We start from the raw sequence: 25667 nt of genomic DNA on the forward strand, positions 1-25667 counted from the left end.
TGATGGCATTGTAGCAACATAAAAACAGCATTTCTGAGAAGGGAAATGACTGAGGAAGATTGTGAGAATAAGGAACAGACACAACAAGAGCAAAGTTTACTATGGTTACATTTACACGACAACTAAAAACTGGAAAGTTTTTCCTTTGTGTTTTTCACGTACAGACAACAACATTGTTAAAAAGATAAAAATGCTGTGTTATTCATGCCAGGCCAGTTGGCGATGTCACTTTGTAAAGAAACACTATGCGCCTATAGACTGAACCCATAATACGCATGCATGACGGCACCGTTTTCACAAATTTGCATTTTTTTGTGGTTTACATGCACTGTAAAAACTAATTAGTTCAGTTTACTTAATTCAATTGTGCAAACTAGTTGCCTTAATTCAATTAAGTAAGCAATAATTAAGTTGTTCTTACTTAAACCGTTTAAGTTTTGTCAACTTAATTCTATCTGGGATCTGAGGAAGTGTACTCCCAGAGTATATATTTTTACTTCCCTTCTTTTGAAATCATACAACTATGATTTCTTGTTGCATTGCTGCATTAATAGGAAGTTAATTACTATAATATGAATGAAGTTTCAAGTGTCCAACCAAAGGGAACACTAATCACAATTATGGTGAGAGGAAGTGGAGGAAATGAGTGATAAGTCTATAAAAAATTACCCGCCTCAAAAAAACTTTGCCCACCTGCTTGTTTTTTTGCTTTGGCAAAATGGTACTCAAACCAGTCAAGTACTGTTTACTTGAGTTTTCTAAGTAACGAAGGCATAGCATGCAAATAGTTCAGATTACTTAATTGTTTTAAGTAAGTTCAACAAATTATTGGACATTAAGTAAAGTTTACTAAAAAAGTCTTAGAAAGAACAACTGTTGGATTTTACAGTGTGGAGACAATAATGGTAGCTGATTACCAGCTAATTATCAGGTTGGAACAGCTAATGATTAGCTTAGACCAGATAATGATCACCTTAGGCCACACAGCTAATGAATACTTTAGACTGGCTAATTAGATCAGCTAATGACCAGCTAATAACAGCTAATGCAGCTTACACCAGCTATCAACTATAGTTAAGACTAACTAATGACTGGTTAGACGGTGACCAGTTTACACCATGCTAACCAGCTTAAAGCAGCCAATGTTTAGACTGGCTAATGACTAGTTTAGACCAGCTATTGACCGCTCGCCATCTGAAAATGTCTTTATTGCAGGAAGAATTCTCCAGAATCCCCTTGGTGCTACTTAGTCTTTGATGAAGAGCAGGTAATGTATAAGAAGCAGACTTATGGCCACAGTAGTGTCAGAATAACTAATGTCTAGTGAGATTTCCTTTGATGGGCAGTTTTTGGAATCTAGCACTGATGGCATTGTAGCAACATAAAAACAGCATTTCTGAGAATGGAAGTGACTGGGCAAGATTGTGAGAATAAGGAACAGACACAACAACAGCAGTTTTTACTAAGGGTAGCTACGTTTACATGACAACAATGCACTCAAAAGTTTTTCCTTTGTGTTTTAAGCGTACAGACGACAACATTGGTAAAGCAATAAAAACGCTGTATTATTCATGCCAGGGCATGTAGATGGCGATGCCACTTTGTAAAGAAGAAGATAATGGTAGCTAATTACCAGCTATCAGGTTGGACCAGCTAATGAGTAGCTTAAGACCAGATAATGAACACCTTAGACCACACAGCTAATGAATAGGCTACTTTAGACGGGCTAATTGTAAGTTTAGACAGCTAATGATCAGCTTTAACCAGCTAATAACCAGCTAATGATCAGCTTATACCAGATATTGATTAGTTTAGACCATAGACTGTAAAAAAATATGGACGTAGTGTCCGTGACGTCACCCATTGGATTCTGATGAGCTGTTCTGAAGCGCAAAGTATGGACGAGAAGGCCGCTGCCATCTTGGCAGCGCGTCATCGCGCGTCACTCCCGGATAACAGAAAATGGGCAAAAAGGCGGGACGTGGGCGGAGCTGAAGTGACGCGATGACTAACAGACAGCAGATGAACGGCTATCCACCTGCCACTCGAAGTGGTCACGCCCTTAATTATGCAGAACTTTAATGCTTTATATAATGTAAACGAATGAGTTATAAAAAAATTCGACCCCCTCACAGTTGTCATGAAGGGCAAAATTAGCCGTATAGACCAAAACCACAATTTGTACCAGGCTGTAAACATGTTTTAATCTGCTGTAAAGTTGGGCATTTTAACATGGGGCTCAATGAGATTCTGCTCACTTCTGGAGCCTGTCCCTAGCGGCCAGTCGATGAATTGCAGTATATGTCACTTCCATATTGGCTTCAAGAGAAACTGCGGGAGGTTGCCGCTTGGTTTAGACTAACTACCAGTCCAGGTTAGACCAGCGAGTGCATGTCAGCACCATTTTCACAAATTTGCGTTTTGGCCATTCATTTACCGTGTTTTAAACACATACAACATTTTCTGAGTGTCATGTAAAAGGCCCCTAGATCTGCACAGACTAACTTAGACCAGCTTGGATCAGCTAATGACCAGGTTACACCCTAATGATCAGTTTAGACCAGCTAATGACTAGTTTAGACTGCCTAATGACTAGTAAGACCAGCGAATGACCAGCTTAAACCAGCTAATAAATAGTTTATACCATGTCCACTTAGACCAGCAAATAACCAGTAGACCAGTCAATATAATAACTATAATAATAAGTATACATTATTATTGTTTTATTTTTATTTTTATTGTGTATACGTTTGTAAAAATGTACATGGGCTATATAATATTACAAATGCCTAAAACTTTTTTCTACTATACTAATTCAGCTCCTTGAATCTGAATAAGGAAGAATCCTCCCCTCAAATGCCCAGCTAAACCCTCCCTCTCCGTCACTCCTCATGCTTTCGAATACGCACTGTAAACTCAATCAAGGAGTAAGGTCGGACTTAAGGTGTGAGATCTGTAGACTTGCACTGGGACATTGACTTTGCAGGAAATGCCCTCTAGCTATCTCTGAGAGTAATTGAATCGAGTCTTTGCCCCCAGAGAGTCGGACTGCTGCTCATTTGAGCGTCTGCGCTTCCAAGGGAAGGAGCCTCGTATCCAGAGTCTGACAGGCAGCCGGGAAGATGCTTTCTGGAGTCTATCATTTCACACTAGCGGCGCTTCTGGGTACGTTTTTCTTTTATTGTGTCCTAAATATTAAACCGATTTGGTATCGGTTACATGTGTGTTAGCCTATATGTCAAAAACGTGAGAGCGAAACTTTGCGCATTATTTATTCGGTGTATGTCACTCCATATTCCGAAGACCATGGTGATGGAGGCTATTACTGATGATCTGGTTTAAGGCTATATCCACTTCGCCCTAATGCGGGCTGTTAAGCTATTATAAACATAAGTCAATGTTATTTATTTTGTAGATGTAGAGAACATAAGCGCTTGTTTACGCGGCATTTTGCGCTTCATACCACGATCCATGCCTGTACAGTGTGTATGCGTAGGCTAGATAAAATGTGTCCCTCACAGTGCTCTTATAGTCTTACGTGCAAGTGAGTAGCCTATATCTCTTGGTTACTGACATTTTCATACTGCTTCCCTATATTATCATCAACATTACATTGACATTCTGCATTCTGAGTTACAGTTTTTGCTAATAAAAAATTATACACACTAAGAAATTATTAAAAACAAAAACCGAAATCATGTAAACTTAAATAAAAATGCCAGCTACATCAGTATTCTATAAAAAGCTGTTTTATTCTACATAGAGCGGGTAGCAGCTGCCATTTTAGGATTACATGACCTGTTGTCTCATGCAATTAAAGAAGTTACTAATTATTATAATATCAACATAATTATGTTTAAATTATATGACACTTTCAGCCAGAGTGTAAATAAACTTCATACATCCAAGCCATTAGGTGCCAGTAGCCTATAAAGTCCAAAACCACTACTATCAGGATGAATTATAGCCATCGAAACAAAAAAAATAAAAACATGAGGGCACTTTTAAATATAAATCAACATTTTGGCTGTTGTCCATGAAGCTGCATATTGACTTTTTAATCAATTTTTTATGTAAAATGTAATTAATGTTATTAAATGGCAAGTAGGAAGAGGAATTTTGATGAGGAATAGCAATCAATGTTCCCTCCCTGTTTAACCAAATGAAGAAGCTCCGATGTCTCCTTGGGTTCAGAGTCTTAGGAATGCATGTGATGCAGGCGCGTGACGTGCATTAAGGAATTACGTTGTGGATGCAGCTGCAGATAGAGGTTCACATTGACTCACATTAGGTGCAGGTTCATCACACTGTTGCTTCATTCATGCACTTAACCCTAGTCAAGTTCCTATTGGCTAGCACACTTGGTGGTCGTTGTATAAATATCATTGAATATACCAAGATACTGGATGACTAACAATATTCATGCTTATCTGGTACTATGAACCATTCCATAACATACCATGATACCTTTTTGGTGGTTTTATGTTAGTTTAGGTCTTGTCATTCACCTTCTTTTAGATCCTGCTAGTTTACAGATCAGCTTGATCATTTTGGACAACAGGGAAAATCCATGTTTGGCTATGAGATCGTCTCCTCCACATCCCCAAAGTCCCAGATGTGGTTATTGCAGTGGCGACACTAAAGCTGTGTGAATTCCTAATGGAGATGAGTGTGCAAGTGTTTTTGGTTTATGACTCAAAAGAAAATGAATCTTTTTTCAGTCAGCATGTGCATATGGATGTGTGGGACATCACAAACATACACATTCACATGCATATCTAAAGGGTGTGGAATATGGTATAACAAGCTTTGTTGTCTAGATTGGATCATTTCCTCAAATCCTGAGTCATTGGAGATGTGAAATTATGATTATAATTGTTATAATTAGCTTGCTTACAGTAGTGTTTTCTTAATTGGATAAGCACGTTAACTTGAATAAACCGGGTTTTTATTTGTATTTTAGATCATGACATTTCTGTATCATTATGTTAATAAATGGTGCACACTAGCTAATTACTTAACTCCTATAAAAATATTTTTTCTCCCATAAAATACTGTGTATACACATGTATATTTTACAATTATACTAATATTTCTAACATTTTACTATATTGCAAACTAATGCATACATTCAAAGTTCATTCTGTGAATGTTGAGATTTTTTCCATGGACAAACGGTGTGTCCGGTTTATCTCCAGGCTTAGATAGGAATGCATTCCTGCATGTGCTTTATGTACAAAACGCTTGCACTGTCTCAGATAAATAATGCATTTATCGAATGCTTAACTGATTCATAACTTTGAATTTAAAGACATAGTTCAACCCAAAATGAAAATTTCAATACACTAAATAAGATATATAGCGGGGTTTTGTCCATATAATGAATGTCAATGGGGTCCAAAGCAACTTTGTTTTGGACCCCATCGACTTTTATTGTAAGTACAAACACATTTATCAAAAATGTATTATTTTGTTTCAAAGAATAAAGAAATGTGGGTGAGTAAATGATGGCAGAATTAAAATTTTTGGGTCATCTATCCCTTAAAGGCATCTTCAGCGCAGACTCATTCACCTTGTTTCACTTTATCGAGTGATTTGTTTTTATCCTGCACATCTAATATGGCTAACTGTAGATTCATTCCAACCATTTTCTTCTAATTTAATAATGTGCACCAAAAATAGAGTCATTAGGAGATGAATGGTCAAGCAGGGGCGCCGCTAGCAATTTTGGGCCCTATGAAATAATTTGATGTTGGGCCCTCTACCACACCAACCTAGCTATCCAAGATCATCTCAGGGGGCCCCAAAAGTGTGTGGGCCCTTAGAATCGTCCTAACTTTCCCCCCCTTAGCTGCGCCCCTGTGGTCAAGTGTAGAGTGAGACGGGCTGCCATCTGCCACTCCCCTCTCGCTGACATGAAGATCATCTCCACAGTTATAAATCAAGAGCACTTACTGGCAAGGGCTTCAAATCTCCCAGAAGACCTTGCTTTGAACTGTCTTCTTCCATACTTGGAAACTTCAATATGGCATTCCATTACATGCAGACAAGCCATAGTCCTTTCAAAGGAAACACTCTGACTCATAATTATAACAGAGGATTGTTGTAGACAGTAGACATGGTTCATGTACTGTCCTGTTCCTGAGAGAAATTTGGAGTTGATGGTACCCAAAGAGGAGTTCAAGAGCAGGTTGGTTCATGGAAAATATCATAGTGGCATCAATAATGTTTGGCAACCCACTTACTTTTTCCAAGAACTGGCAAAGAATGGGCAGTTCAGTTTAAATGACCATAAAAGATATAATTACTGCCTTGGTGAGCCTCCAACTTAAACAAAAGCTATTGTGAAAACATTCACGTTGAATATGATACTTGACAACCATGCAATCTGGGATGTTTCTCATTAATTGTTGCGATATGGCTCGTTTTTCTGCTATTATGACATGCTCACAGGAAGTATTCCGGGTTCCAGGGTATTTTAAACATTCTTGCTTTCTGGGAAAACTGCTCCTGTCATCCGCTCTGTGCCAGTAAGCTATCAAGTGCTGGAAAAGTACTGTTGGTTGTTAGGGCGAGTACACCGGAGGCTGGCACATCTCTGCTGCTCCGTTCCTCAGATTCATCAGATTCGCCAGTGACTGAAGTTTCCATCCCATCTGCACATACTTAGCTTCCTGAGGTTCAAAAACATCCCCAACTTTGATCTACAAGTGGCTTTGAAAGGAAAATCATGTCTTTCGTTTCCAGTCGCTCGAAAAACGAATGCGCTCATAGAATTACATAAGGTTTATAGTTATCCAGAATTAGGGGTAGTTCACCTAAAAATACAAAGTCATGAAACTCTAGATTTCACAGGCTGATAGATCCTTAACTCAATCTGCTTGCAATCACATCATTCTCTATATGGCACAGCTGATTGGTTCCTGCTCTATCAGTAGCCAATGAGCTTGTTGCTCAGCCTTCAAATACTTGGTCAGCATTTGTTTAGCAGTTGCAGTGCACTTTCAGAAACTAGGGCTGCACAATTAATCGAATTTCTAATCGCGATTCCGATTACGGATGCCAAGATAACTAGGGGTGGGAGAGAAGGTTGATGCATCGATGCATCGCGATTCGTTATCTAACGATTCAGAATCGATTCTCAAAAATTCAGAATCGATTCTGTGTTCAATTCAAACGGCCACTTCACTACTGTGCGCAAGGTCAGTGGCCAAACAGAAAAACCGGTTGATAGGCGAACGTTCATATGCTGGTGAATTGACTTCATTTAAGATAAAATGGACAAACTACGACCTGCTCAGGGGCGTCGCACTCATGGGGACACTTTTGCTGGTGAAAGGGTTCAACACCCGCACTTTTTATACAGTTTTTCCGCAGTTTTGCACAAACGCCTTACAGCAGTCGCTCCTCCGTTTCTCTGGCCGCTCTGTGTCTGCGCTCGCTGCGGCTGCCTCCCCATTTCAAAAATGTATTTTGCTTATTAAATACAAAGTTTTTAATTTCAAAAGCATTTCTAAATTAATATTTCCAACAAACGAAATTCTGAGCCAAAATAACGAAGTGGTGCTCAAGTAGGCTATAAGGCGCTTTCCTTGCCATTAATGCTTAATAACACTCCTATGTCTCCGACGCGGGGGCCGGGATATAGCTACATAAACCTACCAACATCCGTGGCATAATTTTTGGAATGACTTATCGAATATTGCGGAACTACTGCACAATGTTTCAAATGACTGGAAAATTCTGAACAAAGACTTCGTTTTGGTGAGTGATTCGTTAAATGTCTCTAACATGACTGTTGCAGCTCGGCAAGTTTTCTAATGTGAGATGTTATGCGCACACACTGAATTTGGCTTCTCATCGAGCGCTAAAGTTGTTTTTTTGCATTAGCCTATGTTTTAAAGTTTTTTTTGTGGCTCTAACCAAAGTAAACTTTTTTATTTTGCTTTAAAGACATTTTTTGTTGAAATGTTCTAAAGAAACTGAAAAATTGTCACACTTAGTTGTAAATTGAGAACTGATTATTCTTGATGTTCTTTGCAATTGTATGGCTTGCTATGTTTCATTAGAGCTTGTTAATCTTGAATATAACTTTGTTAATAAAATAAAAGTAGTGAAAGAAATATTCATAATCATTTTAATATGGCAATACTGTCAAACAGATATTCTAACTATAAACAAAAAACATATTAGCTCCAATTATGGTTAAAATGTATAGTTCATGTATTTGCACAGCAGGATAATTAGTCACCAAAAATGTAGGCCTATGTTAAGAATCGTTTTGGGATCGGATCGTAAGTCAAAAAATAAGTCAAAACAACAAGCGAGGTTTACGTCACTTCAGAGTTCCTTCTGGCGGTGTGAATGCAACCAGCAAAATGACCCGAACATTTCGTTCTCGGGGAACCACCCTGATGCCTAGTTCCTATAACTAAGTTTTACTCTTTTTTAATGTTTTTTTTTTATTTTAAGAAGAAACCAAACCAATGTATAGTTTTTCAGGAAGAGTCTTTTCAGCTTGTTTTTATTTTTTTATATTTTATATAATATATGGCATGTAGTTGCTCCAAACAATGGTATAAAGCTATTAAAAATTTTTTTTTTTCAAATTATGATAATCGTATTTAATAATCGCAATTACAATTTCAAGGGAATAATCGACAATTATGATTTTTGTCATAATCGTGCAGCCCTACTCTACACTTTATTCCCCAGCTCCACCTGTTTAGATACGCTACGGGTAATTCATCTATGCTATTTTGTATAGCAGCAGCATGTCTTACTTACTCACAGCAGCGTGTTTATATGTATTGGCAGTAGCAAGCAGTGTAGCCGACCCACAGCAGTGTAGCAGATCTATAGCAGATCCATGCCAAGTTGTCATGACAGAAATAAAAATTTGGTCATAATTTATTAACCCTTATGTCGTTAAATTGTCATGACAACATGACACCCTTAGTAAAGTGATGACAATGGTGGACAAGAATTTAACTTTTGTTATGAGTAGTGCATCTGGCTTTAGGACTTTTTTTATGAGTCACTTATTTAAAAAATAAATAAATAAATTAGACCCACAACTTTGGTCTCATACACTTACTTTGACTTCAAAAATGATACACAGGAAGCAGGGGGCGTTGCTGCCGAGGAAGCACGGCAGGCAGTGTCTCCTCAAAAAAAAAAAAAAATGTATGAGAAAATAATCAATATAACAAAAGTAAAACAACGCAAATATTACAAAATGTGACTTAAAACAGAGCCCCTAATGCATGTGGTGAGTTTTGTAGGGGGTAATTAAAATTAATGGGGAAAAGTCACGTGCGAGGAGCCAATCCTATGATTGGATATGATGGGTTATAGTTGGATATGATTGATTTGTGGTTTGTTTTCATGCGCATTCACGGATCGGCCTGATTGAAGATAATAATAGAGTTAATGGAAAGACAAATTAAAAAGTAAGTAAACAACTCAGCCACTAATCAAACTTGAAATGGCCTGAAAACATGATGACTGTGGTGGTTTTAGTGGGCAAACAGCTTGGGGAATTTAAAGGTACATCTTGGTGTCTGTGAGCAGTGTGTACAAGCTTGATGACCGCTCAAAATAAGTTGATTATTAAAAAGAAAAGCTGAATATTAGTTTACAAATAATATGTATTGTTTAAATTGCTACTGCCTTTAGTTATTATTTTGGAATAATGTAAAATGCGTAAAACACTAACTTGATGAAATTAATACCTGGCATAAATAGAACATTATTTATATATTATTATATATATACTTAGTATGACTTAGTATTTTCTCTACACTGTAGTGGGTTGAAATCAATCAAGTCTATTGAGAGAATGGATGAATCTTTCACCATTATCATGAACCCAGCGGAAATTATGTTTATAAATATATAAAATGTGATTTTGAGGACTTTGCCTCTTCATTTTAAAACACCACCGCACACTGCTGACAGGAAGTAACACTTCTGACTGAGACCGGAAGACTATCATTGTTCGTTTTAGCATTCAGATCTGCTGAGATCTTTGCACTTCTTTTGTAAGAACTATAACGCTAAACCCTGCAGCAGATTTCAATGTTCTGTTCTGCTTTCTGCTAGTGCAAAATTAATGTATTTTACAGTTTTTTACTCAATTGCTTAGACACATTTTACTGAAATCTATAGACTCTCAAAACTATAACACAAAAACAAAAATGTGCAAACCTAAAAAAAAATGACAGTTCAAAAGTTATCTTATCTATCTTTGCCTTCAAAAATATCCTAAAGCTTTCGTAGATGTACTGAACACTCCTTACACGCTGTCAGATTTAATACAAAATAATATGACTATGGCCTCTGACTACAGTAAATGAGATTTTACAGAGCAGCCACAAAATATGTTAAGCCTTGAAACATAATAATACAGTAATCTACATAAATGATAGTGATTGTGCTAGTAAATAGAAGACTATCAAATTTTAAACAATTCTTTAAAATACAGTTTGGGTAAAATAAGCTTAATCTAAGTAAAAGTAGCTTTGCAACTATCAGTTTGTATGTGCATGGACGTCAACTTCCTGAATCTTACATTTACGTGATGATAACTGTAAAAAAAAAAAAACATTTTAGAAACAAAATACTGTAAATTATATTTCCTAAATATTCAACCATCTATTGTGACACAGTTTATATGTCAAATGTGCAATCACATTTATTCTGAATTAGCATCTTGTCTCCGGCCAGGATTTCTGACTCAAAAAAGGTCAACTACAGTAGCACAGATGCACATCAGACACAACTGTTTGGGTGTTACATACCAGGAATGAGCCAGGCAGTTAGAGGGTAAGAGGGTGAAAAGTCAGAGGGATTTGTGATGTCAGCCGAAAAGCAAAAGCGCCTGTTCTTTTTAAAGCAGCATTCCTCAAAACGAGCACTGTAGTAATGAAACGTTACAGGGTAAACCCCTGTTCTCCCATAAAATGTTCAACATAACCAGGAAAACATTTTGAAGCATATAAAAAACATGACCCCAGTGGCACGACCTGGTGACCTCTCTCTCAAAGGCCATAAACCTCACAGCACAAAAATAATGAGAGCAAACAGATTCTATACAGGTTCTATTTCACTCATGTGTCACTGTTAATGAGCTGGCTGGGACACCGTGAACATCATAGTATAGGAGTATCAAGACATTATTTAGCTGATATAGTGTGTGGTATTTTTCAGCATCTCTTTCTGGAGGTGGCAGTAGGTGGGAACAAGTTACTATGAATGAGTCATTGAATCATTCATTCAACCGATTTGTTAAAAACTCAGGAATGAAACAAGTAGTTGGCTGCATCCGAATGTGCATACATTCCGTACAACAACAAAAAAACAGTAATGAATAGAATTCATAAAAAAGTAGCTGAAAAGTAAATTACCTATTACTTCTGGAGAAATTCTGCGCATGATAGACATTTTACTATCCTATGAAGCGGGAGAGGTATTGTGAATGGCAATGAAGCAACTCAATAGGTCAGATGACAATTATAACATTCATACTACATACTACACATTTATACTATATAGAATATGTTTTTTAATGGTTGTGAAGGAATTACTTTTACTAATTACTCAAAAGAAATACCTACTCAAAAGGTATGCGATTTTGGACGCAGGCTCTGTTTTTAAGAATGAGTCATTGAAACATTCATTCAACTGATTTGTTTAAAACTCCAGATTCATTTAGGAAGGAAACAAGTGACTGTTTTTATGAAATAGTCATTTAATCATTCATTCAACCAGTTATTTAAAAAGTAGTGTTGTCAAAAGTACTCAAATTTTAAAAAGGTGACAATACCAGCATTTCCCTCTAGCATTTTGAGCGCTGTTGAACGGATTCTTAAACACCTCTGATTGGCCATCGCTCAACATATACGTCTGTTATTGACTACAATGATGAACGCTCTTCACCGAGCGCTTACACAGATATACACAGGCATGGGCGTCACAAGGCCCTTTTTAGGGGGGCTTCAGCCCTCGAAACAAAATAATAAACAGCCATTATCTTAATATGCATACTAATAAGTTACTAGTTAATAGTGAGAATTGGACCCTAAACTAAAGTCTTACCAATTTTTTTTTCCTCACTGGGGGCTGAGCCCCCCTAAAATGAAAATCCTAGAATCGCCCCTGCACACGGGAGTGTTTGAGAGCAGACGTCTTTCCCTAATATATCTGTTGATAAACAGATCCGCTGATAGACACCTCCTTTCAAATCCTCCTGTGTGTATCTCTGTAAGCGCTCGGTGAAGAGCATCAAAGATGTCTATTTGTATTTACAACATGTTTTTGTATCTTAGATCATTGTCGCCATCACCATCATATATGTTGAGTGTGTGAACGCAATGGCCAATCAGAGACATATATGTTGAGCTTCTGAATGGCCAATCAGAGGTGTTTAGGAATCTGTTCAACAGCATTCAAAATGCTAGAGGGAAACGTTCAGTACACTTTTCACTTTTGACAACACCATTTAAACCCACTGATTCATTCTGAATTCATTTGCTACGGTGTTGCACATTTTTGCTGAATTTTTGGAACTGTTTTTTGTTGGCAGACAAAGTAACGCTCAATTGTGAGTCTAAAATGTAAGTAACTCAATATTAACTTCTTTTTTATTGAACTGCTGAAAACAGACTGAATCTAGCTACTTATTCCCTAATCACTTATTGTCACATGTACTTCCCCTTTTAATAATGTGACAACGTTATCGATTTATATGTATATATTTTTTTTCTTTCTTTATATAAAGATATGTTACTAAAATAAAATATAGAGGACAGTGCAAGAGATAGCTAAACAATGTTCGTCTTCATGAGCCTTTTTTATTTGTCATGTGATTGAACTTCACAGGGTACATGAGAAGAAAAGGCAAGAAAGCCCCTAATATGATTATCTACACTTAAGAGCAACAACAAATAACATCTCTCTTCCAGACTGCTGTACGACAACACAGAGCTCTTGTTTTATCAAGCCTCTTAGGCACACTAAATAGAAACATCATCATTTATCTTGCCATATCAATGGTTTTTGCTACTGTATATGTAGAATGATATCTGAAATGTGCTTGTGTCCCCAATATTTGCATTTGTTGCAGTCTATAAAATACTGCAGCCTTTTTCCCATCTCACCATAATATTTAGCTTGAACTTTGCCCTCTGCAAAGACTTCATCCCCAAACTCGCATGAATCAAGTACCATCCGGGACAACTAGGCAAGCTTTCATTTAAACGGCCACTCCAGCTGAGAGACATAAGTCAGTCCATGTACATGATGTAGGACTGTTAATTTCAGCAGCATGTAAAACGGCAGTCTCAGGGAATGTTGGCATTCAGCAACAGCTCCAGGAAGTGAGCTGGATAACGTCTGCTGCAGAGAATCAAACTCCCCTCCAGCGGGACAGGCAGAACAGGCTAACTGTTTCCAGAGCCGCACTATAGCACATGTGACATTCTGTGATTAGCCACAGGGGATGTTTCGTTTTATTCTCATGCTGCAGATAGACAGCTTAACCTTTTCCCTTTAGAAGGAGGGAAGCACTATTTATTTTACCTAATTTGTAATAATTGCTAGAACATCTATTTTATCGCTAATTTTGCTTTCTGATTGGAGGGGATCACAGAATCTGAATATGTCAATGTCCTAGATAATCCGACACAGATTTTTTTCCTTTTATATACTTCTATTCCAGTCCTTGATTCTGATTGGTCAATAGCTGTGTTTTATTCACGATAAAACACTGCTATGACTGCTTCACCCAACGGTTCTGTGTATCACTACACAACACCTTTAGCAACCACTCTTAGCAACATAAACATATGTTTGTTCTCAATGATATCATTGAAGCTTACGGTATTAGAGTATTGTGTGAGATTACCTGCCTTTAGAAACAGCATTTTTCATGAGGTCAGTCCTATGTTCAAAATAAATAATCAGTTTCAATGTCCGCTGCGATATCTATGTATATCTAACAGTTAAGGGGTTTTCCCGTGCCTGACAGCGCTAGTTAAAGCATTTGTCAGTTGCGTCTTGTTCCGTGTTCACAACAAGTTTCAGTCCTTTCAATATAAAAGTCTTCTACTGAGTGACTCACTCATAAAGACATTCTTTGCCGCCATCTAATGGCGTAATAATGTAACTTCTGTTGCTATTCACGGTCAGGGACAATTTTTTCTAGTGGAAGGATGGCTTTTAGTGATTTTACTTCATGGAAATTGCATTGATTGTTGGCTTTAAAGGTGCAGTGTGTAACATTTATGAGGATCTATTGACAGAAATGCAATATAATATACATAACTATGTTTTCAGTGATGTATAAAGAGCTTTTATTTCATTATCTTAGAATGAGCCATTTCTATCGTCATACACCGCAGGTCCCCTTACATGAAGTCACCATTTTGCGCCGCCAGGTTTCTACAGTAGCCCTAAATGGACAAACTGCTCAACAGAGCGCTAGCCACTCTCTCCTGTCTCAGACAACGATATCTTTGTCTTTTATCTTTGTCTTTGCCACCGTAGCTTCTCTATGTGCTTCAAAAGGGAGGGGTGAGCGGTGGGCAGTTGAAATTCGCAAACCTCACCGCTAGATGCCACTTAAATTTACACAGTGCACCTTTAATATTTGTATTGTGTGGCAAAGATTTTATAAAAGCAATAAGGTACTCAAGACAAGTGCTGTATACCTTATTGCTTACATATGTTATAATATATATATATGGGATGTCATAACATCAATAGTTCATCCTCAATTGTTTCCTTACTGTATGTGATAGTGATTCTCTGGCCGTTATTTTTTTTTGGTTGAGATGCAGGAAGTGACCCGCTTTGCCCCGCTTGGTGTATTTTTAGTCTCAAAAAATTTGTGTGTGATGTTTGAGCAAGCCTGGGTTCCTGGCCCATCTGTGCACTGTGTGGCTGGACTCTTAGAAAACTGTGTGGGAACCACAATTTTTGGGGAGTGTCTGGGTGTGTTTGTGTGTGAGTGTTTGTACAAGGTGGGCGTTTGACAGAACATGATCAGGGGTCTCTCTCCCTCCTAGTGCGGAGGAAACTGGAATAAAAGCTTCTGTAATCAGCAGGGAGCATTATGTCATTCTGTAGGCGTACTTTTTCATGGCCAATAAAACGCTGGTCCCCCAGAGGACACATCTGAAGGCAGACTATTCAAGAACAGGATATTAGGGCTGTGTGGTGAATTCTCTAAAGAGTTCTGCCACATGCGGCATCTCAGGCTTATTTACTAATCACCTGCAATACAACTTAGCAAGGCGCTACATGTGGTCAAATAAAATTACTTAATTTAAAATTAATTAAATATTATTTTCGAAGCGAACGCACCTCCTTTTTTGAATTGCTTTCAGCACTAGATTTGTGGGAATGGTTGCAGTTGAATAAAACTTTAGTGAATTGGGTGTAGGGTGTTATTTTATATATTTTATGTCTTTCCACATTTTACCTAGCCTGACGTCGTCATACTCAATTCTAGTCAGAATATGAGTCTGATACTGCTCCATTGGGCTGTGATTATGAGGCATTTTTCAAGCGAACCAGGAAAGAAAATGCCTTTGCACTCAATTGGATAGACCTACAACCAATCAGAGCAATGGACCGACGCATAGTTGTCAACAGAACTCAACTGCATGCACGCTGGAAGAAGTAGAAGAAGAAGATTAGTGTAAACGATCTTTGCCGGTGATGTAAAAAATAATTTAAGGATACACAGAGTACTTACCAGCACGATCATCATTTTTAGAAATAGTAAAGGTGAATGCTTATACGAACAAGTTCTCCGTTTAGGATTCGAACAAATTCAACCCAAGCGCTCTTTGCTGACGTGCATGATTACGTTGATCATCTGTCCATCATCGTATCAAGCTAGCCCTGACAATTTGATTGGTCCGGACAGCTCTGGTTTGTGCATAGTTGCTCCACAACAGATCAAGTCCAGACCGAACTTTCCGAGCTCAAATGTTGTGAACGGGGCTAAGTTCGGCTGGTATCCAGGCTACATTTTACCCAATGTTGTCCTTCAAACAATGTGAAAATAACAAAGATAGTATATGTATCTATGTAGGCTATGCTTTACATTGTGCAACATTTTTTTTTAAAAACAAAAACAAAAAACACAATCATGTGTTTCACAATCATAGTAACACATTAATGTAATTGATGTATCTATTGAATGTAATAAAAAAAAATTTAAAGAGCTTGCTCTGCGAAACAGCCTGTAAGCACAAACAATTTACAAAACACGTCACCTCCAGCGACTGCTTTGGTTAAAATTGCCCTCGAACCACCCAGAATACCCTCAAAACCACATTGTAAAACCCTAGCAACTAGCCAGAGTACCCCAGCAACCACATAGCAACCGCATGGAAAAAAATGTGTCTGAGAGACTTAAAACCTTTAAACTTTAAAACTTACTTCAAATATACATTTCTATAACTGCTTTTCACACTTCAAGCTTTTACAATGACTTAAACTTTCAGGCTAGGCTTTCTCAAGCCAACATCAAAGTTTGTTCACAAACTTTACTCATCTAGTTACTATTATTATTATATTATTGTTTTAACTCTATAAAAATGAAGAAAAAAATATATTACTGTTATTTTAAATATAAAAAATGAATATTATAGGCCTGATAATAATTTTAATTTTTACAATACTAATTTTCATGTCTTAAATTCTTCACCAGGGTTCGCAAACACACATTTGGAAACCCCATTTAATTAATTAGCACATTTTGTATTGGCTGGATTTAAATTTTGGTAGTACATACTATAACACATACTGCTTACAATTTAAATAGTCATGTCATTTTATTCTATCTTGTCATTTTTGTGCACTTAATAACCCAAGGAAGTGTTTCCTACATTTTGTGCATGTCAGTACTCAAATTCATTTAGATATATCAGTCCTTTTGGCCAGGAAAGAAAGCGACAAGGAGAGAGTGTGCATGAGGACACATTTACTTGATTATTTTGAGATCTGCTTTGTCATAAAAGAACATGTGTGAGCCAGACAAGGCTTCGACCAGGCCTCGTTTCTCATCACGCAGCTCTCCTGCTGCCAAATGGGCTGATTTAAAAGTCTTAGCACAGATAAATCCAACACATTGCCGGCATTGGAGGACTAAATCTTACAGTTTTATACAATTAATCACATTTTGGCACTAACATACGACATATGATCAAACCTGAAGGGGGAAGACAGCATCATTTCATTTACTTTGACCTTGTCAGCAATATTAGCTTGGAGCTTTACCACTTTAAAGAGCTTGTACAGTATATCCAAAATGTGTTCCCAGTTTTCTTGTTACATCTCCACGGATACCAAGGATTGCACCATAAACATTTGGGCGTGATGTTAATATTTCAATGATGTCACTATGATGTCATTGTGAAGTTTTATCCAGCTATGGTAGTTATTATAGTTTGGCAAAGTTTTCAGAAATGAAAGCATGAAAGGTCATGCATGCTTTCTGAAACCTTTGGAACAAATAGAAAGATCAAAACATGCCTATAATTCTTCAGTATTGTCTGCATATAGTTTTCGTCCATTTAGGCTACAATCCCCCCCCCCCCATCTCCCCCCACACCCACACTTTAGCCCTACATGTATCTGTAAAGGATGTCCTGTTACATAAAAAGTGAACATGCAAACCACATGTTATACATTTGAAACATTTAGCAGATGCTCAATTGTGAATTGCAGGAAGTGCTTTTGATACATGTGAGACTTTTCAAGACAATACAAAAAAACCATAAACTGAGGAGTTTCTTTTAGTATTGAATAGAAATACTAAAAAGACTGTACTACAAAATAATGGCAGGGAACGTGTTTCTGTTGAGTTGTCCTTACAAGCTGCATGCAAAAACACACAATGCAGCCGATTCACAAACAAATGACTCTTCTTAGCAAGTTATTTTTAAGGAATCAAACATATACAGTGCAACAAGTGTAGTTTGAGACACAACAAATGACTCTTTCACTGAATCAAAAACATACAGCATGACTAGTACAGTTACAAAACAAATTATGAATGAGCCAGTTCTTTCAACACACTCTCATGGAAATTTGTTACTTTTTTTTGGCAAATTGGTGGTTTTGTACAATATTATTTTGCTCCATTAAAGGTTTTAGTGATGGACCTTTTTTCTAAAAAAATTACATTTTTGTATGAATCAAAATGTAAGAGATTTGTAAATAGTTTAATAAAAACTGTAGTTACCAGTTTGAATCAGTCTGAAAAAACGTCTTGTATAATTTACAGAATTAGCTTAAAGAACTTCTTATAAGTAAAATGTAAATACCAAAATTAATTGGAATTGATATTGTGCCAGTTATTGAGATGTTTACTATTCAGTTCATATTCTTGTAATATTCAGTCTGTGATTAGGAGGAATTCTGCCATTTTTTCAAGGATGCCATGTTATGCCCTTTTACAAAGTCTTGATTTTGTTCTTGGCCTCTACTGTAACAGATTTTAATGTGTGAATGTTCAAAAAACACCCTATTTTTCACATATTTTACATCTCTTCCCAGTCTGTCAGTAACACTGTTCAGTTCCTGTCTGTATGAAGCCCCTCCTTCTGTGCTTTGATTGGTTGGCTTGGCCAGAGGGCTGTGATTGGTCAACCGCGTCGAGCGTGTTTTGGAAATGGCTCTTACCATAACCGCGAGTTTCAACACTAAACTTAACCAGGCCTCATCCCTTTATTTTTGCATATGGCTTGGGCAGGAATTTTTTAAATAAGGAAAAGTGTCAGTTTCCCGGAAGAAAACTCAAGACTGCAATGGAAGTGTTTCACGGAGTTCGGAAACAGTGCGCACCGATGCAGAGAATAGCACCTTTTGCAATGATATTGTGTTTTGTAACTCTGCAGACCTTTCTCTCTCTCAAGACGCCTGACTGTAAATTACTGTAATATTGTAGAGCCATGATCCATGCGTCTGGGCATCTCTTTTCCATTTGTGATCAATGCAAAGGGCCTCTTTGGCTGGTGGCCATCTTGAATCACCTAATTGACTTAGTATTTTCTCTATACTGTAGCGGGTTGAAATCCATCTAGTCTATTGAGAGAATGCATGAATCTTTTCCATTCACCATTATCATGAATCCAGTGAAAATGACAGAAATCTAATGCAAGGGTGTTTTCAAGGGTGTATTCCCAAGGTTTCAGAGTTGTGTGTGTCATTGTGTTTGCGTAAGCGCTGTGTGTGTATGATTTGTAGCATGTTTGCAAAGCACTAGCTCACTGTGTGCTGAAAGCGTGTCCTGCATTAAACCTCAGCAGGAAGTCTTGCCTTTTCCTCCCGTTACACATTACAGACACCTACTTCATTAAGAGCGGAGTCCGTTTAGAGGATGGTATGTTTGTCAGTGAGGAGGTAGACGTAGTCGAGGAGGAAACCAGCTGTCCGGTTGCCTTTGGCTCTCCATGTCTTTGTTTACAAAGTCAGTAGATTGCAGAGGAAATTCGTTCTGTTTATCTAACTTGCAAATCCGACCCAAAACAAAGCAGCTGCCCCTCAGGATGAGAAAGGCCCATGTGTTGGCACATCTCTTCTTCTTCTTCTTCTTCTTGTTCTTCTTCTTCTTGTTCATCGTTTTCATGCTTCATGTACTTCAGCTTCTTCTTTTCCTTCTTCTTCTTGTTGTTCTTCATTCAACTTTTTCCTCTTATTATTCTTTGTCTTCATGTTCGTTGATTTTCCTCAGCTTCTGCTTTGAGGATTTTACAGCTTCTTCTTTAGAATCATCATCTTCTTCTTCTTCTCCTTGTTCATCGTTTTCATGCTTCATCTACTTCAGCTTCTTCTTTTCCTTCTTCCTCTTTGTTCTTTTTACAAACACATTGATTAATGTGCACATGTTCTTCTTCTTTATCTTCTTCAGATTCTTCATCTTTGTCTTCAGTGACTTTTTCTTCAGATTCTTCTTGGCCTTCTTGAGCTTCAACAGCTTCTTTTAAGACTTCCTTTTCTTCTTAATTTTTTGTTATCAGCTTTGTCTTCTTCAGCTTCTTCATGTTCATCAGCTTTGTGTTAGTCTTCTTCTTCACCTTCATATTCTTAAGCATCTTCATGTTTATGTTCAACTTTTACAAAACACATTAGGTCTAGATTGCAGAGGAAATTAATTCTGTTTATCTTACTTGCAAATCTCACTAAAAACAAAGCCACAGTTCCTCAGGCCAACAAAAGGGTCAGCACGTCTCAAATGAACATGTTTTTTCATCTACAGCTCTTCTTCATCTCTACATTTTTATTTTTATTCTGCTTGCTTTTCCAAAACTCTCTGGTTGTGTCTTGCTCATCATATGGGTGTGTGTATAAATGGTCTTTGGTCTGGTTTTTCAGATGGTTACCCATCATGCACATCCCCCTCAGAATTAAGACTCAGTGGAAACCGGGTTTGGAGGCATTGCTGGAAATCTTAATTACTGTTGAGTGGACATTCATATGAGGTGTGCCCACAGTCATACACTGCCTCTCTGTTCCCTCACTGAGCCATGACATCAGCAGTGAGCCCAAATTGCCAACGCCATATTATTCAACATTCATTAGCTCAAAACATGACTGTTATCAACAACAGACATTAGGGAGTACAACTGGCTTTCTGTCTCTCTGTCTCTTCGTGTTCTCACCCAGATCCAGGAACCCGCTCAACACCACAGTGATTTGTTAATCTTCACAATTCCCTTCCAAATCTAGGAATTGAATAAATCATGACAGGAATTCCGTTGCACACAACATGTGAAAAGGCTCTCTGTGGCCTTGGCACAATGAAGCATTTAAACACTATATTTAGTTCTCCTTTTATATACAGTACTAAAAGACATTTTTTGGTGGTCTTCGTGAAGAGGACATTGTCCAAGAGGTCAGGACGGTTGCTCCACAGTGCTCTGTGAAATTCCTCTGCCTACTGTGCGTGTATTGCTCCCTGTAGAATTCACATTTTTCATTCCCACACAACTGGGCATGCACAACTGGGACCATTTTCTCTCTCTCTCTCTCAAAACAAAAAAAGGGAAATGGAAAGTTTTTGTTTATTTACTGACGTAAATTATTATTCATTATAAATATTTAACAATTAATAAACAGCTGAATAATTGCATTAACTCAGTAATTGTTGTGTTCCATTCATCTTGTTTTTGGCAATGGAACAAATTAGCGATTGGAGTCAGACTTACAAACAGAGATTACGTTAGTTATCAAATAAATATTATCATTATTATGGCCTTTATCTGCTCATTGGAAATACTACTTTAAATGGACAAACTCGTCTTGTGTAGAAGATAAAGTTAGATACATTACTGTATCTATCATTATATGCAGTAACGGCCTTTGATATGTTTCACCCGTTTTACTTGAAACGGGTCTCACAACAGAAAAGACTTCCGCTTGCACTAGAAAAAGAGCCCTGCCCATGGAAATAAACAGGGGCTAGGGGCAAAAATGCAGTCAAAGTGAGTGAAAATGCCCCTAAAATTCAAGATATATGATTTAAAAATGTCCTTGTATGAGCTCTTGCTATTAATATTTATAACCGGCCATAGAGTGCTGTTTTCGCAAATATCATCATGATTGCAAATGTGATGGCATATTGATACAACAGTTTAATAAACAAGAAGTTAATGTTTGGCGACTTTCATTTTAGTCTTAGAACATTGTCTGTTTTTGCACTGCAGCTTTTCGACAATAAAAATAGTTCCAAACAAATCCGAGCCATTGCGCGTCTCAACACAGTGATGTTTCGTTACTAATTTAAGTTACGCATTTTTAACAAATTGTGTGAATGAATGATGGAGAGCCTCCAACTTTTTCTTTGAAACGGGCCTCTGAATTGCAAAGGTCAGCAGCTCTGGTTATATGTTGTCTTGTATGTTGATTGTATCTTTTCTTTATAGTTCTGCTGCCATGGTTGTCATGTTTCAATGTGGACGAGAAGAACAAGATGTCATTCAGTGGACCAGTGGAGGACTTGTTCGGATACACTGTCCAACAATTCGAGAACAGTGAGGGAAAGTGGTAAGCTACATATTAGTTGTATAAATGCTTACACTGTGTCTACACTGGACACGACCGTTGATGCTTCGCATTGCGCCGCAGCAGCTAGAAGTTGTCTACTCTGGACACGACAAAGCGACTGTTGCAAATCCATTTGTCCTTCCTATGAGAAGGATATATAGAACAAGGCATCAGTTTACTGTCAGGGATTTGTCGTTCCGCGTTGTACCGCATCCAGTGTAGACAACATCACTGATTATAATGGGTTCCATTGTCTTTTGTCGTGCCGCTCGCATTTGGTGTAGACTCATGCTGCGTCCCAATTTGTCTACTTATACTACGTCCTAAAAGTATGTTCTCTTTTTGTGAAGAAAAAGTACATACATTTGAGTGTGTAGCAGAAAAGTAGGCAAGCTTTGGGACATACTACTTCGTCATCTTTTACGGACAGCTCTGTCGCTTAGTTATGTGTATCCTGGCACCATTTAAACTGCCCTGTCAATCACCTTGTCACAGTTAAAATGCGGATTTCATGCGGAGACTCTCCTCATGTGTTTGCAATTTTAATATGATGACGTTTAATGGCCAAACGTATCTTTAGTTCTCAATGCTGTTGCAGATTAAATATAAAGTGGATAACACTGAATAAATATCTTTTCATCAGGTAAGATTCTAATAATCATTCACTCAAACCCCTTTATCTAAACCTTCTTAACCGTCGGACTCGCACATCTGTCATGTTTGGAGTTCTAACCGAATCCTCGTCCAACTCGCAATGAGTTGTGGGCAATATTAACCGTTAGAGATCTGCACTTCGAATTTTTAAAAGTAGGATTTTAAAATAGTAGACCATCCGGGTATCTTTTGAATACTCATTTCGATGTGGGACATACTAATCCTATTTTCGAATACTATTTAGGACGGATAGTATGCGAGTTTGAACGCACCGACAGTGTTAGGTTTGCTATTTATTTTGGAAATTATATAAATGTTATATATTTTTAAGAACTTGAAAGTTTGCAAATCTCCCCTTGATGTAAGCAGTTAGAATGTTCACCATTCAAAATCTTACTGAGAGCAATGATATCCTTGTATGTCTTTTATTTACATACTGAATTATGATTTCTTGCTTCTGTTTACCATTGTGCATACTCAACAAAAACAAAACACTATGACGCTGGCAAATGCAGAATTTCATTTTAAATCTATGTACTGAACAATTCCATAATAATGCTAGAATTGTCTATAAGCGCCACTGATGTAGTCTGCTTTTGTAACGGCTCTTGTCTTTTTTTTCTAATAAAGACATCAAGCTAATGCACTCAGGCCTGCTAACTCCATTACGCATATAAATAAATGGAAATGATTCCCTACTGTAGGAAACAGTTCCACTCAGTGAATTCAGACATCTGTAGTCTCTTAAAAATTGGTCCAGCAGCACGTTTCAGCACTGCTTGTAAAGGTTAACCTTCTACCTCCAGAGAAACACCTCAGCTGGTGTGAAAAACCCAAGACAGCTTTACGTAAACCTCTAACAGGTGGCTTTGACTGAGATGTAAACCTTGCCAATGGTATGTTCAGGGTCGTTACATGATTTAACAGACTCAATTTGAACATATTATACAATCAATTTAATTGATTCAATGGAAAGCTTGAAAATATCTTTCTCACACAAAGCTGTCGTATGACTTCAGAAGACTTGGAATAGTCGTGAGGGTAATCTTTTTGGTGCCATGTTGCCTTTTTTTTTTTTTTTTTTTTTACTTGACAGTCTCCGTCCCCTTTCACTTTCATTGTATGGAAATAGAGCAGCCAGGACATTATGCAAAATTTCTCCTTTTGTGTTTTGTGACGCAAACCACCAGGTTCTCGCATATATCATATATCTCACAATTCTGACTTTATAACTTGAAATAGCAAGTTTATCTCTCACAATTCTGGAAAAAAAGGCAGAATTGTGAGATAAAATGTCACAATTACCTTTTTCATATGTATTCCATGGTGGCAACAAGCATCCATATATTTGGAATAACATGATAACATTATTAAAATATAGCTGCAAGCAGCCATTATCGGGCCAAGCGCAAAGAAGAAGACAAGACATGCCAAAATGGCTGGCAATGTCAGATCAACTGCAGCAATGAGCAATCAAAGACCTATTAAAGTGATTTTAGGCAAAATAGCTGTAAAATGATAAATACAGTCAATAATAATGATTTAATGATTTATCACTTTCAACCAATAGGTGGCACGGTTACGAAATTGATGTGGTGTGGCCAGAATAAGGGAACAATGACACATGCAAAGATTGGTGTCAATATATCAAAGCAGGGTGTCAATATAGTGTCAATATGTCATTGCAGAGATATAGCCAAAAGAGGCCATTTAATTATAAGTATGGACCACATGGCGGTGCTGTTTTGAAACCTTTTAAGTACCTTAAAGGCATGGTGCTGATGGCACATACCAAGTTTCGTAATGATACAACAATTCATTTGTAAAACATAGCATTTTATATCATAATACTGCATTGTAGTCAATGGGAATTTCATGTTTTGTTCTATTATAGCTCCACCAAGAGGCACAATCCTACCATTTTTTTATGTGTCCTCGGAGTGAGACCATACATGTCTGTCAATTTTGGTGAAAATATCTTGTTTCGTTTTGGAGTTTAATACATTTATATGAAAGAACACATGAAATAGGACTGACACCTGACTTTGATTGGATTTTACACCACTATCAATATTTTTACATTTGGGTATTAGCGTATAGCTGTCGACCTATGTTTTCGAACTTCTGACGCTGGTTCAGCTAATGTTTTTAAACCGCTAAATTACAACGCTGCACAAATCATACGCCGAAACCTGGCAAGTCTGGTATCGTTGGACTCAGCGAGGATTCAGGAAACAAAAAAATGTATTCCCGTGAAAATAAATCAAGCTCACCCAAAGTTATAAGCATTTGAAAAAAAAATTCTCCACTAGGTGGCGCTGTTTCGAAACTTCTTGGGCTCATTCAGGGCATCGAGCTGATGACCCATACCGAGTTTCGTAACAATCCGTTTATGTGTTCATAAAATACAGCATTTTAGCATATAATTCAAAATGGCCGACAGCCAAAATGGCCGATATGGTAAAATTGGCACGAGAACTCTGCATGCCGCCCTGAATCTAACGAGACCACTTTTATGATTTTTGGACAAACGGTTAAGAAGTTATAAGCAAAAATAGCCATTTTTTGTATCTCCGGACCAGTAGGTGGTGCTGCGCCGAAACGCTGCATGTTACCTCAGGTCATGCTTGCGATGACATGTACCAAGATTGGTTGGAATACGATAAAGCGTTGCAGAGATATTGCCTTAAGTGTGTTTTTGCAAGCGTTACGTAAAATTTGTTTGCGCGTTTACTGAAAATGATTTGACGAATCAACTTGATTTGCAAGAAGATTTTTGTCAGTATGGTCTGAAGATGATCTGGTTAAATTTTCGTGCAAATTGGATGAACCGTCTAGGACGAGTTTGCAAAAGTAGGTTTTTTGGATAATTAAAAATGGCGGGAAAATTATTATGACAGAAAAATAGGACGGAGCCAAGGAATCAGAGGGAAAAAGAAAATGTTGTTTCT

The 25667-nt window shown here is 37.5% G+C and overlaps 1 protein-coding gene across 1 annotated transcript in view; it reads left to right on the top strand.

The window, feature by feature from the left end:
- Window positions 1-2907: 2907 nt before the first annotated feature.
- itga1 (integrin, alpha 1) overlaps window positions 2908-25667 on the top strand; it is a 60149-nt gene continuing 37389 nt past the window's right edge. The window contains exons 1-2 of the mRNA XM_079803865.1: window positions 2908-3165; window positions 21942-22062. Coding sequence (XP_079659991.1) covers window positions 3123-3165; window positions 21942-22062 — 164 coding nt within the window. The 5' untranslated portion in view covers window positions 2908-3122. The remainder of the gene's footprint in view (window positions 3166-21941; window positions 22063-25667) is intronic.

This window comes from Gobio gobio (assembly GCF_949357685.1).
Source record: "Gobio gobio genome assembly, chromosome: 22".
Taxonomy (NCBI): Eukaryota; Metazoa; Chordata; class Actinopteri; order Cypriniformes; family Gobionidae; genus Gobio; species Gobio gobio.